At 47.2% G+C, this 17,126-nt stretch overlaps 1 protein-coding gene across 2 annotated transcripts; it reads left to right on the forward strand.

The window, feature by feature from the left end:
• The first annotated feature begins 83 nt into the window (after positions 1 to 83).
• On the forward strand, positions 84 to 7,133 carry LOC307199118 (GTPase IMAP family member 8-like). Of its 2 annotated transcripts, XM_079946762.1 has the most exons (6): positions 224 to 330; positions 1,133 to 1,175; positions 3,402 to 4,133; positions 4,789 to 5,001; positions 5,681 to 6,453; positions 6,990 to 7,133. In XM_079946762.1, exons 2-6 carry the CDS (start codon positions 1,148 to 1,150, stop codon positions 7,095 to 7,097), a joined length of 1,854 nt encoding a protein of 617 aa, XP_079802888.1. In that variant the 5' UTR covers positions 224 to 330; positions 1,133 to 1,147; the 3' UTR covers positions 7,098 to 7,133. The 2 variants fall into 2 exon arrangements, with proteins under 2 accessions (XP_079802887.1, XP_079802888.1); XM_079946761.1 differs by lacking the exon at positions 4,789 to 5,001 and having other exon boundaries at positions 84 to 330.
• The last annotated feature ends 9,993 nt before the right edge of the window (positions 7,134 to 17,126 follow it).

The following is a 17,126-nucleotide window of genomic DNA, read 5'->3' on the forward strand; positions in this document are numbered from 1 at the left end:
CTGCTCCTCTTGGCTGCTTCTCCAAGAACTGCAGGAGACCAAATGGAGCTCCTCTTAAATTTTCCACCCAGAGGGCAGTTTTGTCCTCTCCTGTAGCCAATAGAAACAGAAATGCAATTCCGGGAAGCTGTTTTGGCTTCTCAGAACATGATCTGGCTGCTAGCCATGAATGCTTTTGGGGGGGGTGTGTGGAGCTCATGCTTGCCTTCTCCATTTTATTCAGCTCAGAACAGAGTCGGCCATCGACAGAGAGGGAGGGAAGAAACTGCAGAGCAGAGGGACCATCGAACACGAGAGTCTTCTTCAAGCTCCAGAGGCGTCACAAAGAAGGTACCGTTGGCTTCCTTCTCTGAGGCTCCCTTTGCAAGGAGATGTCACCTGGCTCAGCCATGCCCCACCTGGAGATGCCAGTGGTTGAACCCGAGACCATCTCTATGCAAACCAGAGGCTCAGCCCCCTCCCCACTGCAAAGCAGCTGCCTTTAAGAGGTGGTCATCTCTGGAGGGTATTTTCATCAGGACTAGCCCCAAGGAGCCTACAGACCATCATCCTGAGTGGCTGCAGCTGTTCAGGGCCCTCCCCAAACCAGCCCACCTGCCTGGGAGCTGCAGAAGGGGGGATATCAGGCCAGGCTGCCAGGGACCCCCAAGGCAGAAGCAGGTAAGGGGGGGGGAGATGCAGCTCTGGCTGGAAGAAGGGAATATCCGGGTGCTTTTCCCCCCGACCGTTTGAACACTGGTGAGGGCGAAGCAAGTATGCCCGCAGATGTAGAGGGCGGGAAGATTCTGGCAAGAGATTGTGAAGGACAAAATGTTAGTCATGTTTATTGATTAATGCTTATACACCTGTTGGTGATAAAAACCACACACCTTCAAAGCCGTTTCCAAAAAGACAGAACAATGAAATTATCAACAGGAAAAAATTAGCAAACCTAATTTAGGAACAATGCATGTAAAAAAAAGTCATCAACTGCCTGCCTAGTAATTGAATCCCAAATCTGCAGGGGCAGAATATGGTGCTTTGAGTTTTTTTCAGGGTTGTGTTTACATCATGAGTTTCCTCTGGTGATGGAGAGGAGTTTGGGCAAAGCAGGAGCTAATGAACTTCTTTTTCTGGTTCTCTTCCAGCTCAGCATTTTGCCTGGACAATGGATGAATGGAGAGAAGAAGTTAGAGGTAAGTTTCTTCCTTCTCCTGACCCTCCTCTGAAAGAACCACGTGATGGGAATGGTGAAGGTTGGACCATTCGTGGGCCACAGTTGGAAGGGTGAGGTGACCCCAGGTACTTAGGGGAATTTTTTTTTTTTTAATAATTATTCAGTTTTTAAAACATTACAACATAAAAAAACAGAAAACACAATACAAAAAAACAAAGCATTTCCAAGAAAAAATGCAAAAAACAAAAAAAGAAAAACAGATAAAAAAGAAAAAAAATAATTAGAAAATACACACAATCAAAACAGGAAAAAAAACAAGTTAAACCTTTACATAATTTTTTTTCTATGACTTATTTCCTTGACCTCCTCACACCTCCCCTCTTTGTTTTCTAGTTCAAATAGATATTTCAGCAAATCCTTCATCTTTATTTTTATCCTAATAATTTATCTTAATATACTGTAATTTTCCATTCTCTCTTTCACCAATTAGCCATCCACTTTTACTTTATTTAATCTTATTTCTCATTAAAACTGATATATTTAAACCTATTCTCTTAAGACATTTCCCCTAGGGTCATAAAAATTCCATTCCACGATTTCCCCCTCTCTCATTAAAAGCATTTTTTTAAAAAAAAATTCTCAATATATACACTTTAAATTCCCAATTTTCTTTCACCGTCTCCCCTCCCCGGTCTCAGCCCCTGCCAACAGTTCCATCGGCTTACAACAGTCCATCAACCTGGAGATCTCAAATCCGAGGCTCTTAAGTCTTTTTTCATGTCACATCTGCCGATCTTCTTGATAATCTTTAATATTAAGAAACAGTTCTCGGGGGAGCTCCAACCCAACGATGGTCATATTCCTTCTTATCAAGTCTGCCAGATTTCCATAATTAAAGATAGGGCTCCTCACGGACCTCTCCCGGGTTTGGAGACGTGACGCTTCAGTTCCTAAATTTTACCTTCTCCAGCAGGCTTCCCCTGCTTCCAAAGGGAGTGTAGGTAATAGTTTCAATCAGTGAAGTTTTAATCCTTTACGTAGAGCTTTCCAAGACCTTAGTTAACAAACTCTTTGCTTCAGTCTATTTACAAAAGGGGGAGGTGGACTTCCTGTTTAGACCTTCCCCCGTTCCTTGCCAAATTAAATTGTTTTAAAAACCTAATTTCCCGTTCTACTCACGGATTGTTGTTTGAAATCCAATTGTCCACAAGAAAAAGTCAGCGTTCTCCGGCAACGGCTGTGCGGCTTCACTCCGTAAAAATAGCGGTCGATTCAAAACACCGCGCCGCTCACCCCACGTCGTCTCGAGGCCCCAAAAAAGGGTTTTCCCTGCGGGTAGGGGGGGCGCTCCTGGTGTCAGCCGAATCCCACATTCCCAGGCTTCCTCCGCCTGGGATTTTTAAGGGGTCTCCACCTTCGCCGCGGCAGCAAGACCCGAATTTCACGGAGCGGGTTCCTCTTAGTCAGAGGAATTCCGCCATTGCCGATGGCGCTAACCCGGAAGTCGGGAATTGTTGCAGTGTATGGACCCTGCATGGTGGCAATTCAGGGGGCGAATTCCCAGGCAACAATTCTGTGGGAATGTTGTGGATACCAGGAGAGGATATAGTGATTAAATATTATCCTTCCTCACTCATGCTTGTGAGCTAGTAGCAGAGCACATTCCCTTGCAAATTGCAGGAAGTGAGTTGATGGATTCGTCAGAACCATTTGAGTTACGCAATCCAGTCTGGCTTGTCCAGATTGGATTGTTCCTGGTAAACACCCCTTGTTCCCTCTTAAGAACAATAATGGCACAACAGTCTTCTTTTAGAATGTAATGATAAGATTTACTCACATTCAGTTCACAGTATGATCCTGAAGGCAGGCTTTTGCTTTTAGTTACAGGGAAAGGTGAAGGTTCATCCTCTAGTGAGGGATGAGCCCATGTGCTGCTGACTGAGGGCCAGCACACAGCAAAAGGGCATCAAGATGGAACAAGGTGAAAAAGCGAAAGGAAAAAAGGGAAGATGGCTGCATGACCAGCCCTTTTATGGGGTCTCCCAGAGTCACGCCCATCTACCTGGTCACATGCAAGGGGAGGATGCTCCAGACCAGGTGTGAAAGGAAGTCCTCCTGGCTGGAGCAACATCCCCTGTGTGTCCACTCTAGGCAACCAGGAAATGTTGTGTTTGACTGCTTTTGTGATGTTACATCCCACAAGTTCGGTCCTGGATTCCTAGACATCTTCCTAATTCCTTTCCAGAGACTACCAAGGCACAGGAGAGCAGAACCAGAAACCTCAATGAAGATCTATGGATTGTTCTTGTTGGGAAGACGGGAGGAGGGAGAAGTGCCACAGGAAACACCATTTTGGGTGAAGAGAAGTTTGAGTCCAAACTCTGCCTGAAGCCAGTGACCGAGACTTACAGCATAGAGGTCCGAGCAGAGAGGTGGAAGGGGAAACAAGTGGTCGTCATTGACACTCCAGACATTTTTGATGCTCGTCCTCTAACACAGCATGATATTCTGGAAGTCCAGAAGTGCCTCTCTCTTTGTAAGCCAGGCCCCCACGCTCTAGTGTTTGTGATGCAGGCCGGCCGTTTCACCGAGGAAGACATTGTGGCCGCAAAGAAAGTGGAGGAGGTCTTTGGCCCAGAGGCCACAAATTACATGATCGTCTTGTTCACCCGCAAAGAAGACCTAGAGACAGAAAGCCTAGAGGAGTACATAGAGCTATCTGGAAACAGAGCCCTGCAGGATTTGGTGGGGAAGTGCCAGGGCCGTTGCTGCGCTTTCAACAACAAAGGGACGGGAGAGGAAAGGGCCAGCCAGGCGGAAGAGCTGCTGGTGAAAATCGAGCAGATGATGATAGACAACCAGAACAAGCCTTTCCTTGAGCTGTTTCCAAGAGGACCTACAAGAAGCGCAGCTGAAATGAAACCAGAGGAAGAGGCAATGGACACAGACGAAGGAGGACTAAATGAATTCCCTGAAGGTAGAATCAAATTATGATTCTGAAGCAGTTAGAGACCTCCCTGGGTTGAGTTTCCCAAGGTAGACCTTCCTTAAAGAGACCCACCAAATACCTGAACTTCTTCTTTGTTCAAGTAAGAGCTCAAAGGAGAGCAGAATCCTGCACCTAGAAGGGGGTGGCTCTGTAACTTGCAAACATTTTGCAAATTATGGAGATGGGTGCAAGGGTTTGCTTGCTTTATGCAATTCATCACATGAGACCTATGCAGGCATTTGATTCACACATGCATACCGTATGCCCAGCATCCCAATGGTTGGAAATTCCAGGTCATTGGGGCTCCTGGTTGTGGGGTGGCTTCTAATTGTGTTCAGCTGAATGTGCTTAGAATCCCCTTCAGACCCTGTTTCATAATGTCCAGAGTGGAGTCAGTGCTAGCCAGGACACAGGCAGGTGGACATCTGTGTTTTTCTCCTGGCTAGATGCGGGAGAATCTCTTAAATTTTGACTTCTCTCTGCTTCTCACCTTCCCCAATTATTAAGCACAGCTCTCCACATTTCAACATATACTCTAGTATATGCATTTTTGTACACCTTACTTGGCTGGAAAACTGCACTAATAACTTCAGAGAAATGTGGATTTCAATGGATGGTTGTTTTGCTTTGAATATTGTTTCAGAAAGTCCGTATTGGATAGCTTCTGATGCCGCCAGGGGAAGAGACTCCGCAATCGTATCCTCACCACTGGGAAGGCCTGGCCACACCACGTCACTGGGGCACCCTGAGCCTCCCCAGCCAACAGGACAGGGAGAAAGGAACCCCCTGCCACTCCCAGGAGGATGTGGGATGGCCGATGGAGGGAGAAGTGCTCCAAGGAACCCCTTGGCCCCAGGTCAGTTGGGCCTTGAGAGCCACGGATAACACCTTAAATGGGGACCAGAAAGATTCAGACAGCCCTGAATGTTGCTTCAGTTGACACTGAGAGATTATCCACACTTACATTTTACCCACCACATTCCAGGCACACATCCATGATTTGAAACTCTGTGTTCGAGAATGTTTGTTTGTTTGTTTGGTTGGTTGGTTGGTTGGTTGGTTTTTGCGGTGAGGTTTCCCCACAACAACTGAGTGTCTAAAGCTGAATCAAAGCAAATGTCATAAAATCATAGAAGTGGAAGGGAGCCCCATCGCCATCTATCCCAACCCCTGGCAATGCAGGAATCTCAGCTCAAGCATCCATGACAGATGGCCATCCAACCTCTGCTTAAAAACCTCCAGGGAAGGAGAGCCCCTCACCTCCCAAGGGAGACCGTTCCACTGTCAAGCATCTCTTGCCCTCAGAAAGTTCTTCCTGCTGTTTAGTTGGAATCTCCTTCATTGCAACTTGTAATGTCAATTCAGGTTTCCCAAGAATTGACACTTGCTCTGATTCAGCTTTAAAGAGCAGGTTTTCTTGGGGAAACCAAGACCAGGTCATTGGACACAGAGCTATAACCTGAGGACTGTGCCTGGGAAGCATGGAGGAAAGGGACGTGTGATTAATATGAACATTCCTTATTCCTTTCCAACAGAGCCTGGGAATGTGAGTCGATCCCACAAGGATTCTGAACTGCGGGTCGTTCTTGTTGGGAAGACGGGAGGAGGCAGAAGTGCCACAGGAAACACCCTTCTGGGGGAGAAGAAGACCTTTGAGTCCAAACTCTCCCCAGAGCCATTGACCCAGACATGCAGGGGAGAGGTCCGAGCAGAGAAGTGGAAGGGGAAACAAGTATTAGTCATTGACACTCCAGCCATTTTTGATGCTCATCCTCAAACAGAGCATGATATTCTGGAAGTCCAGAAGTGCCTCTCTCTTTGTAAGCCAGGTCCCCACGCCCTGGTGTTTGTGATGCAGGCCGGTCGTTTCACCGAGGAAGACGCTGTGGCCGTGAAGAGGGTGGAGGAGGTCTTTGGCCCAGAGGCCACAAAGTACATGATTGCCTTGTTCACCCGCAAAGAAGACCTAGAGACAGAAAGTCTAGAGGAGTACATAGAGCTATCTGGAAACCAACCTCTTCAGGATCTGGTGAGGAAATGCCAGGGCCGTTGCTGCGCTTTCAACAACAAAGGGACAGGAGAGGAAAGGGCCAGCCAGGTGGAAGAGCTGCTGTCTCTGATTGAGAAGGTGGTTCAGGAGAACCGGGACCAGCCGTATCTCAAGCCGCGTCCAATGGTGCTGTCACTGAGGTCAGATGGAAGGAATCCTGGGGAGACTTCAAAGCAGACAGCAGCAGGGCAACCAGTGGAAGATGAAATGAATGCTGGAGGAATCCCTGAAGGGCAGCAGCAGAAGAAATCAAAGAAGGTAGGGTACAAAGAATAAGAATGGGGCCCCTGTCTTTTCCAATTGCTGATGACTTACATTGTAGCCAAATTCAGACTTGGAAAAGGAGGATGGAACAGGGTTGTTTTCAATTGCTCCTGAGGGTAAGAGCTGAACAAGCAGCTCAAAAGTAAAATGAAAAATGATTTAGACCAAACATTAGGAAGAACTTTATGGTCCTGGGGAAGAATTTATTAATTTAATGCATTTATATCCCACCTTTATATCCGTGGGACTCAAGGTGGCACACGTGGTTCTCCCCCCCCCCTTTATTTAATCTCCACAAGAATGCTATTTCTATTTCTATTAGAGGTTTTTAAGCAGAGTCTGGGGGGGGGGCTCCCTATTTAAAGGCTGGAGAAGGGTTGGGCTAGATGACGTTTGAGGTCCTTCCCATGACCTTAAGGGGGGGTTAAATTCTTGCTTATTTGAGAACTCCCCCCCTTCTCCCCCTTGACATATTTTCCCCTTTCTCTTGACTCCACACCAATCACTTACGCCAGCTTTGTTTCCAACAGGCATCGACTTCTGCCCTGAGCAACCTTGGTTCGCGCTTTGCCCTAAAATCCGGACAAGCTTCCAAAGAAGGCAGAGGAGGAGCAGGAAGATCTCATCCTCCAATGTAAACGGAAGCAGTGTCATCAATAAACACAGCAGGATAATCTCCCATCATTATTGCACGTCCTCCATGTGGCACTATTCCTTCAACCCCCTTGCCCTTCTCAACCTCCTTAAGCCTAAAGTGGGTTTAACATTTTGGATCCAGGGAATTCTGTGGCTTATCCACACTTCCCCTTGTTTTGCTGCCTCTCCACAGGAAACCCTCTCCTTGGCACTCAGTTGAAGCAAATGTCAATTGTCTTTCCTAAGGATTGATGTTTGCTCTGATTTGGAGCAGAAGAGGGGGTGTTCCATCGGAGAGGAGTGTGGAAAAGGGGGGGGGGGGGACTGCTCAGACAGGTGTTTTCTAGGGACGGGATTGAGGAAGGGTGGACAAGCCCAGTGTGTGGTAAATAAATCAAGATTCCTGTTTTAAAGTCATCCATGTTGGTGGCCATCAATATAAGCTTATTCTTCATATGCTGAATTAGATATATATGGGGACACTAACATCTTTTAAATGCTTGGAGCCTCTAAAACCCTCTCAGGCCCTGGCAGTGGGCATGGGGAGTTCAGTGGCTGTTTGTGTGCAACAGGGGAAGGTGTCAAGGAGACAATTGTGCCCCTGGGAAACCTATTGGCAGCTGCTGGACTATGAGGCCAGGCTCCAAGGCAGCTGGGACATCCTTCCCTTCCCTTCCCGAGATCACTTGGCTCTTTCTGCCTCATCAACGGACACCTGGTGTCCGCTGCGCACCTCATGCTTCTCATTTCCATTTGGGCAGATTTCCTTTCCCCCTCCCCTCTCAATAAGTTGACATGACTCCTCCTTTCTCCGGCTTCCTCTCATTGGTAACACAGATTGACAAATGCTCCTGAGTTACCTTTTCAAGGCCCCCAGAAGAACTGGGGGGGGGGAGTGTGTTTACACTGATCTCCTCACTCCTCTGACTGAGTCCCGGTTTTGTCATGGCAGCTTATCAAAAGGTGTATTGAGGGTTGTGGCACAGCCCTGCTACGGTATATTTCTCCTGGTTTCCTTCCGTTCTCACTGTCACCCAATTCACTTTTCCTGCTATTCTGTATTCCATCTGATAGCCTTTCCATAGGCTGTTGGCTTAAACGTAAGCTGAACACTGTGGGGGTTGATTTTGTGGGAAGGTTTACTTTATTTTTTAAAAACAGTATTTTTATTAAACAATTTCAACATAACAAATCATTAATCCACATAATCAATTACATTATTTCCCCCCTCCCCCCCTCCCCCCTCCACCAAGGATTTCCCTCAGCTCCCCTCTCTGATTTGTTTGCACATATTGTTCTCTGCATGTTATAAAATTGTACATATCCTTGCCTTATCTATCGTGTGTTCAACTAATAAATATTTGGATGCTTATTCAAAACCTGCCAAGGAGTTCAGATCATTTTGTTGTCTTTTTAGGTAATTTGTAAAAAGTTCCCATTCTTCCTTGAAGTCACAATTGTCCTTTTCAAGCAGATTGTATCTCAATTTGGCCAGTTCTGCATAGCTTTTTCTTGCCAATGTTCTTTCATTGGGATTTCCTCATTCTTCCATCCTTGTGCTATCAAGACTCTTGCCGCTGTTGTTGAAAACTTAAATAAGTTCTTTATTTTCCTTAGAATCATAGAATCATAGAGTTGGAAGAGACCACAAGGGCCATCGAGTCCAACCCCCTGCCAAGCAGGAAACACCATCAGAGCACTCCTGACATATGGTTGTCAAGCCTCTGCTTAAAGACCTCCAAAGAAGGAGACTCCACCACACTCCTTGGCAGCAAATGCCACTGTCGAACAGCTCTTACTGTCAGGAAGTTCTTCCTAATGTTTAGGTGGAATCTTCTTTCTTGTAGTTTGGATCCATTGCTCCGTGTCCGCTTCTCTGGAGCAGCAGAAAACAACCTTTCTCCCTCCTCTATGTGACATCCTTTTATATATTTGAACATGGCTATCATATCACCCCTTAACCTCCTCTTCTCCAGGCTAAACATGCCCAGCTCCCTTAGCCGTTCCTCATAAGGCATCGTTTCCAGGCCTTTGACCATTTTGGTTGCCCTCCTCTGGACACGTTCCAGTTTGTCCGTGTCCTTCTTGAACTGTGGTGCCCAGAACTGGACACAGTACTCCAGGTGAGGTCTGACCAGAGCAGAATACAGTGGCACTATTACTTCCCTTGATCTAGATGCTATACTCCTATTGATGCAGCCCAGAATTGCAGGTCTTGTCCTACAATTCCTAACAGGGAGGTTTACTTTAGCAGAGTTAAACAATCCCCTTTATAAGTTTATGCAGCGGTCTGAGTTCTACTAATAAAGATGCCTTCCTGGTTAAAAATCCTTTTGAATCCCTCTTAAAGAATACACACACGGATCTGATTCATATTAATATAAAACTATTTTACTCTCAGATTCATTCAGGTTTACAGAACTGTACCTGAAGGCAGGCTTAGGTTACATAACTAGTAAATAAACTATACTGAAGGAAGGTGAGGACAGGTGACCCCACCTAGGCCCGAAGTCACCCCCCACCAAAGCAGGCTCAAAGCTTCTCAAAGCTTTTCAAAATCATTTTCTCAGCAGCTAAGCATCAGAAACATTCCGCTCTGCTGTAACAAAGGTAGAGAACAGTCCATTGTTTCTCAGGCCTTTCTCATGCCTTCTGGCCTTGCTAAAGAACCACATTGCAACTTGCTTTCTGTCCGGGAACCATGCCAGAACAAGAGATTGAAACATATCTGAACACTCTGAACACTGAAAAAAGAGAGAGACTATTAAAACCCAAGGAATCAAAGAGCCCTAGGATTACAATATTGACCATTGAGGATATCCGCAAGATAAATGCCCTCAGGGCAGCGGACAATACTGATGTTGCAATTGAGGCAGCTAAAAGTTGCAATTGAGGCAGTTAAAGCTCCACTTTGATGGTCCCGCCCCACCGAGTGTACGACCCCCTGGAGTCATCCGACGCCCAGGACCACAGACCTCCAAGCACTTTTAATCAGAATCCTTCTTTCGAAGAGGACCCGGCCAAAATAATTAGGGGTTTGTCTTCAAACAGCCAGCAGCCAGAAAGCAAAAACGCAATCTTGGAGCGAGCGAGGGTGTCCATGGGAGGGGCAGAAGACGCCTAGGGAAGAAACCAGTGCGCCATCTGCAGGCAAGAGGGTCATTGGGAAATGGAATGCCCACAGGCCCCACGCCCGACACCCCCCACCCCCACAGGCTGGGAACAATAAGATTTCTCAAAAATGATTTATTCTCATCTCTGTTCTTGCTCAAAGACTGTTGCAGTGGACAGCAAGTGAACAGACTGTTTCTCATTCACGCAAGTAACAGGACATTAGCTCCCCCCGCCCCTTGTGCCAGGCGCTTGGAGTAGCTTATCTCTTGGCTGCTATCCCAAGAGGAAAATGCTGCATTCTCGCCAACCAGCTACCCCGAACCTCACACTGTCTGGATTTCCAGTTCAGCCACAAAAACCCAGAAGGCCAAGGGTTAGCCACCCCTGTGCCCCCAAATACTAACCTGAAGAAATGACTTTCTTTTAAAAAAAGCAAGTGAATGCTTTCTGTGAACTTCTGAAAAAGGAGCCGCAGCATACCATAGGAATTGATACTTTGAGGAATTTGATACTTTGCCAGAAGCAAGGGAACACATTGGACACTAGCAAACTTGGCAGATGAAAACTGAAATTTGCAACATGGCTTACAGGCCACGAGAGCTCTGAAAATTAGTGTGCAGAGAAAAAGACTTAGAAAAAAAAATCTCAGCTGGCAAAACTTAACCCAAGGAACAGAACTGTTAACCCCTTGCGAAGTTTCCTGCCAAGCATACCCTATTGAGTTAATATACCTTATGTGCAAATGTTATCTATCAATTTGTTCTGTGCGATCGCTGCCGTCTTTGTTCTCTTAACAAGTGGACTTTTGCCAGAATACCTTATGAACCAGGTGATGAGGACCCAGATTGGACCCAGATGCCCAGACATCGCTCCAGCCTTGTTGGAAGGGACCCAAGATGCCGAACGCCCACCAGACGACCCGACGCCCGTGAGATGACCACCCTGCCTTCCTGCATCACGCTGATGCTTTGCACGGCTCAAGAATCCAGCGTGGATTGAAAGAGGACATTTTCTCATTTTCTTTTATTTCCTTTTGCATAACTGAACTTTATAGAAGGTTGAGGGCCTCTGGATAGCCTTACAACACCCCTGCAGAGAAGGGTATTTGTGTGGGACGTTCAATCAGGGAAATTATGCCCCAGCCCGCTTCCACCTGGTAGAGCTCCACCCAGAGCCTCCAGAACTTAACTAAAGCCCCCGTTGAACCACAGCACCAACTTGGTACTAACCCTGTGCACGAATGGCACAGATTAGCACTGTCTGCACTCTGGCACCTGTAGATGCTCTGAGGGGACTGCCGCTCCTCCCTGTGCCTTGGAATGAATCCTCAGTTACAGCCTCAATCATTCCATCACCAAATTACTGGCTGGCTTTGTGTCAGTAAATCAAAGAGCGCCAGTGACAATCTGCAATCGTACGTTCCCAGCCCAAACCGTTACACCTGAGTCCATGCCAGGAACTTTTTCTGGCTGCAATGTGGGCTTCAGAAGGGGGGGGGTATCTGCACGCATGCTTCGCCCCCAGATTATAGCGCTGGCCCAAGTATACCAGCCTGTACCTTTTAAGAAAAAAGCTGTCCAAAGATTAAGAGGGGGGAATGAAGGAAGGTGAGGACCGGTGACCCCACCTAGGCCCGAAGTCACCCCCCACCAAAGCAGGCTCAAAGCTTCTCAAAGCTTTTCAAAATCATTTTCTCAGCAGCTAAGCATCAGAAACATTCCGCTCTGCTGCAACAAAAGGTAGGGAACACAGTCCATTGTTTCTCAGGCCTTTCTCATGCCTTCTGGCCTTACTAAAGAACCACACTGCAACTTGCTTTCTGTCCAGGAACCATGCCAGAACAAGAGATTGAAACATATCTGAACACTCTGAAATCCGCCCCCCCTTTCCTGGGAAGGGCACCAAGAGCCCAAGAGTGCCAGGACAGCTTTCTGTTCATGCTCAGAGGAACTCATGGGGCAGGACTCTGGAAGGAGGAGAAAGGAAAAGGAAACTGGAAAGGGGTATATATGCTTGTGCACATGATTGTGAACTTCGTGCATGCTTTTTGTGACTGCAGCTTTACATCCTACAGATTTCACCAATAAGCAGTTTGGAGGGCATCACCCTTGCCTTCCCTCGTAGCCGAGTAAGATTGTCTTCCATGAACACGGTCTCAACAGTGTGTCCATAAGTGACTGTGGAGGCCAATTCTGGATCCACACACAGGGGTGTAGAAAGGGGGGTGCAGGGGGTGTGACTCACCCTGGGTGTCACCCTAACGAGGTACCACTGTAGTTGCTTTGGAAGCCCATAATCAGGCATCTAAACAACCTTTGCCTTCATGACCTCCTTAAGCCCAAACTGTAATATGTTTCTGTGGAATTCTATGGCTTATTCATACCATACTGTAGCCTTTTTAATCCATGGGTAGGAATAATTGTTGCACCCGAGCAGAGACAAAAGGAGTCAAACAACACCAAGGGGTTAATCCAGAGAAAGAGCGTTTTATTCTGCCGTCGGGGGGGGGGGGGAGGGGGGGGAGAGAAGGCACCTGTGTGATTCAGTTCACAAAAGACAGGCCGCGCCGAAAACATTTTACAAGCAGGTTTTATCCTTTTTTCAAACCCCTTTTTTCCTCTCCCCCATTCACAGATTCTTACATAGAAATGTTGCTTTTCGTTCTCTGACTCTGTTCCCGGAAGTATGTTGCAAATCAATGTACCAGGACAAGGTTATCTGGGATCTGGGAAGCGAAAGCTTTTACTGTTCCCAGCTCTGGGTTTGTTACAGCGTTTTTGTTACAGAGGACTGCTTAGCTCATGCTTTTTGTCTTAGAGGAAAATGCAGTTTTTAAAATGCGTACGCCGAGGCCTGACTGGGGGGGGGGGGGATTCACAAACAGTTTTTTTTAGGGCTTTCTGGGGTAAGCCTAACTGTACCCCTTCAATACTTTTCCATCTATTAGACGCCGCCATATATAAGACCCCCCCCCTAATTTTGAGGGACTCAGTTTTAAGAAAATGAGGGGAGATGGCCCAAAGTTGTTGAGCCTCTCCCCCCATGCAGCTGCGGGCAGCCGGTTGGCCGTAGGGCACCTTCCCTCATGCCGCTGCGCATGGGGAACGATCCAGGGAGTGCTTCCCACGTGCAGCGGCATCGGGGAAGCTGCACCACCAGCAAGTGCCCCCAGATCGCTCCCCTCTCTCTGCGGCATCTTCCCCCCCCCCCATGCCACTATCTGTGTATTGGACGACCCTAGTTTTTTGACATGATTTTTGTGTCAAAAAACCTCATCCAATACATTGAGAAATACGGTAATTCCTCTTGTCCTGCTGCTCCTTTTGGATTATTTCTAGAGGTTAATAAATGAATAATCTCACTGTTTCATGAGTATATTTGGTTCTCTTCCTGGACCAGAACTAACCATCAGAGAGGCTGCCTGCACAAGCACCACTTCCTATGAATACATGAAATATCTTTTCTCCTGCATCAGCTCCTTGGTCCATCTCCATCTAGGAGTCGTCTGTGGGAGGGACATTTTCAGAATGTCTTTACTGATATTGCTAGTGATATGTTTGCTACCCTGAGCTCTGTTGGGAGAAGGGTGGATATAAATTGAATAACAACAACAGCAATTAATTACTAAATAAATAATTAAATGCTGAATATTCAAAAAAAAATGCATTGGTGGATCAAGCTACCTCTCTGAGAAGCTCACCTGTCATTACTGATCTTTCTGAGGAATATCCAATAAGCTTCTTGGCGACTGTTTGGAAACAGTCAGCTTAGTCCTTCCCATTTGTGGGTCAGTCTCTAAAGGAATGCAGCTGGGTTGAGAAGGAGGAAAAGGCAAACCCAGTTTCTGTGAAATGCAATTCTGACATCTCTGCAGAGCTGTTTGATAAAAGAGCAGAAAGAGAGAGAGCACAGCAAGAGGGAGATTTGAAAAGAAAGACCACACCAGAGGAGAAACAACTTCCTGTTTCTCAGCCTCAAAATTGTATATTCAGCTGCTGGGTGGAATATTCTTTCTAACCACATGAATACCCAGAAATGGCCAACAGCAAGAAGCTTCTGCCTCTCACTGCACTGCAGTTGTTGAAGGGGGCAACTTTCATAAATCCAGATTCCAAGCAGAGCAATGGGGGATCGTCCCACATGAGATAAGAGCCTCAAAGGAGCCCTACAGCTGGAACAGGCCAATGTCCCATCCAGTTGAGCATCCTGTTCTCACAGGGGTCAACCAGATGTCCCTTAGGGAAGAAGCCCACTAGCAGGACTTGGGGGCAACAGGAGCACTCTCCCCCTCCTTGCCCCCAGCGATGGGCATCCTGCAACCTACTCTTTGGCAGTGGAAGTGGAGCATATTGCTAGAAGCCATTGTCCTCCAGGAGTTCACCTCATCCTCTGTTAAAGCCAGCCTGTTGTTGTTGTTTAGTCGTTTAGTTGTGTCCGACTCTTCATGACCCCCTGGACCAGAGCACACCAGGCACTCCTGTCTTCCACAGCTTGGTCAAACTCGTGCTGGTAGCTTCCAACCATCTCGTCCTCTGTTGCCCCCTTCTCCTTGGGCCCTCCATCTTTCCCAACATCATTCCCACCTCTTCCTAAGAGGCCGGCTCTTCTATGAGACAAACTGAGGCAGCTGCCTCAGGCAGAAAATTCTGAGGGTTGGGAAAGTGGCTAGAAATGTTTCCTAAAAGCACTCCTTTCTAGCCACTTTTCTGACCCTCAGATTTTATTTTGGGAATTGTAGAACTACCTAAACTGTATAGAAATTTGTTTATGTGCGCGACTACAGCAGCAAGAATGTTACTCACCCCAAAATGGGAAGAAGTAGAAGTCCCAGAAAAAGAAGAATGGATGCAAAAACGTACGGAATATGCAGTAATGGTGAAACTTACCGGAAGAATAAGAAATCAGGATAACAAACTTTTTATAAAAGAATGGAAATGGATTACTGAATTTTTACACATTAATAATAATAATAATAATAATAATAATAATAATAATTTATTATTTGTACCCCGCCCATCTGGCTCGGTTTCCCCAGCCACTCTGGGCGGCTTCCATAAAAACCAAAAATACACTAAAATATCACAGATTAAAAACTTCCTTGAACAGGGCTGCCTTAAGATGTCTTCTGAATGTCAGGTAGTTATTTATCGCTTTGACATCTGATGGGAGGGCGTTCCACAGGGCGGGCGCCACTACCGAGAAGGCCCTCTGCCTGGTTCCCTGTAGCTTTGCTTCTCGCAATGAGGGAACCGCCAGAAGGCCCTCGGTGCTGGACCTCAGTGTCCGGGCAGAACGATGGGGGTGGAGACGCTCCTTCAGGTATACTGGGCCGAGGCCGTTTAGGGCTTTAAAGGTCAACACCAGCACTTTGTATTGTGCTCGGAAACGTACTGGGAGCCAATGTAGGTCTTTCAAGACTGGTGTTATGTGGTCTCGGCGGCCGCCCCCAGTCACCCGTCTAGCTGCCGCATTCTGGATTAGTTGTAGTTTCCGAGTCACCTTCAAAGGTAGCCCCACGTAGAGCACATTGCAGTAGTCCAAGCAGGAGATAACTAGAGCATGCACCACTCTGGCGAGACAGTCCGCAGGCAGGTAAGGTCTCAGCCTGCGTACCAGGTGGAGTTGGTAGACAGCTGCCCTGGATACAGAATTGACCTGCGCCTCCATGGACAGCTGTGAGTCCAAAATGACTCCCAGGCTGCGCACCTGGTCCTTCAGGGGCACAGTTACCCTATTCAGGACCAGGGAGTCCCCCACACCCGCCCGCCCCCTGTCCCCCAGTACTTCTGTCTTGTCAGGATTCAACCTCAATCCATTAGCCGCCATCCATCCTCCAACCGCCTCCAGACACTCACACAGGACCTTCACCGCCTTCACTGGTTCTGATTTGAAAGAGAGGTACTGGACACCCAGTCCAAACCCCCTGATGATCTCTCCCAGCGGCTTCATATAGATGTTAAAAAGCATGGGGGAGAGGACGGAACCCTGAGGCACCCCACAAGTGAGGGCCCAGGGGTCTGAACACTCATCCCCCACCACCGCTTTCTGAACACGGCCCAGGAGGAAGGAACGAAACCACTGTATAACAGTGCCCCCAGCTCCCAGCCCCTCTAGACGGTCCAGAAGGATGTTATGGTCGATTGTATCAAAGGCCGCTGAGAGATCCAGCAGAACTAGCAGGATTACTGTAATGATTACTGTAGAAACCTGCAGTTTTATAAGAGTATATATTTACAGTGGATAAATAAATGAGCAAGTTAAATGAATTTGCATATGCAGAATATATTTTTGAAAAAATAATAATTTAAGGAACCGCAGAAAGAGGGGGAAGGAAGTCAAAATATGGAAATGTTAAATTGTTTGTAAAACGAATGAAATGTATAAATTTGAAAAATACAAATAGAAAACTAAAAGAGAAAAAAGAAATGAGTGCCATGCGATGTGCCAGAACATCACCAGCATTGGCTTGAGAGTCAACTCCCAATCTAGTCAGGTTTGATGCAGAGAATGGGAATTGCACCATCTTATCTCCTTTGCCTCAGGCAGCAAAATGTCTTGGGCCGCTCCTGCCTCTGAGGATGGGAGATGGTGGCTGCAGCTGAGGGCAGCAGGATGTGGAAGGGATCCATCTGGCCCAAGGGAGCACAGAGCCATGGACCGTCTCCCGGGCAAAGGAGGAGAGGACCTCCACCTTCAGCCGGTGGCTTTCCCAATGGGCACCTTTCACCAGCAGGCCATTTGAACCTGGACAAAGGTGGACCTGTGGGCTTGGGCCCCACTGACCTTTCCTTTCCTCGGGTCCAGCCGCAATTGCCCCCAGTCCACCCCCGATTCTCTCTGCAGATTGACATCCTCATCACCTTTTAAAAAGTGATGGGGGGGGAGGCGTCAGCATGACTTAGCTTATTTGGTTTAGG

The sequence above is a fragment of the Podarcis cretensis genome (genome assembly GCF_951804945.1).
Source record: "Podarcis cretensis genome assembly, chromosome: 12".
In the NCBI taxonomy this organism is placed as follows: domain Eukaryota; kingdom Metazoa; phylum Chordata; class Lepidosauria; order Squamata; family Lacertidae; genus Podarcis; species Podarcis cretensis.

Bases quoted from the DNA above. Each gene is read 5' to 3' on its own strand.
- LOC307199118 (XM_079946761.1), top strand. From the start codon at position 112: ATGCAATTCCGGGAAGCTGTTTTGGCTTCTCAGAACATGATCTGGCTG. The intron at 4,134-5,680 runs GTAGAATCAAAT...CCTTTCCAACAG, and splicing joins ACTAAATGAATTCCCTGAAG to AGCCTGGGAATGTGAGTCGA. The intron at 6,454-6,989 runs GTAGGGTACAAA...TGTTTCCAACAG, and splicing joins AGCAGAAGAAATCAAAGAAG to GCATCGACTTCTGCCCTGAG.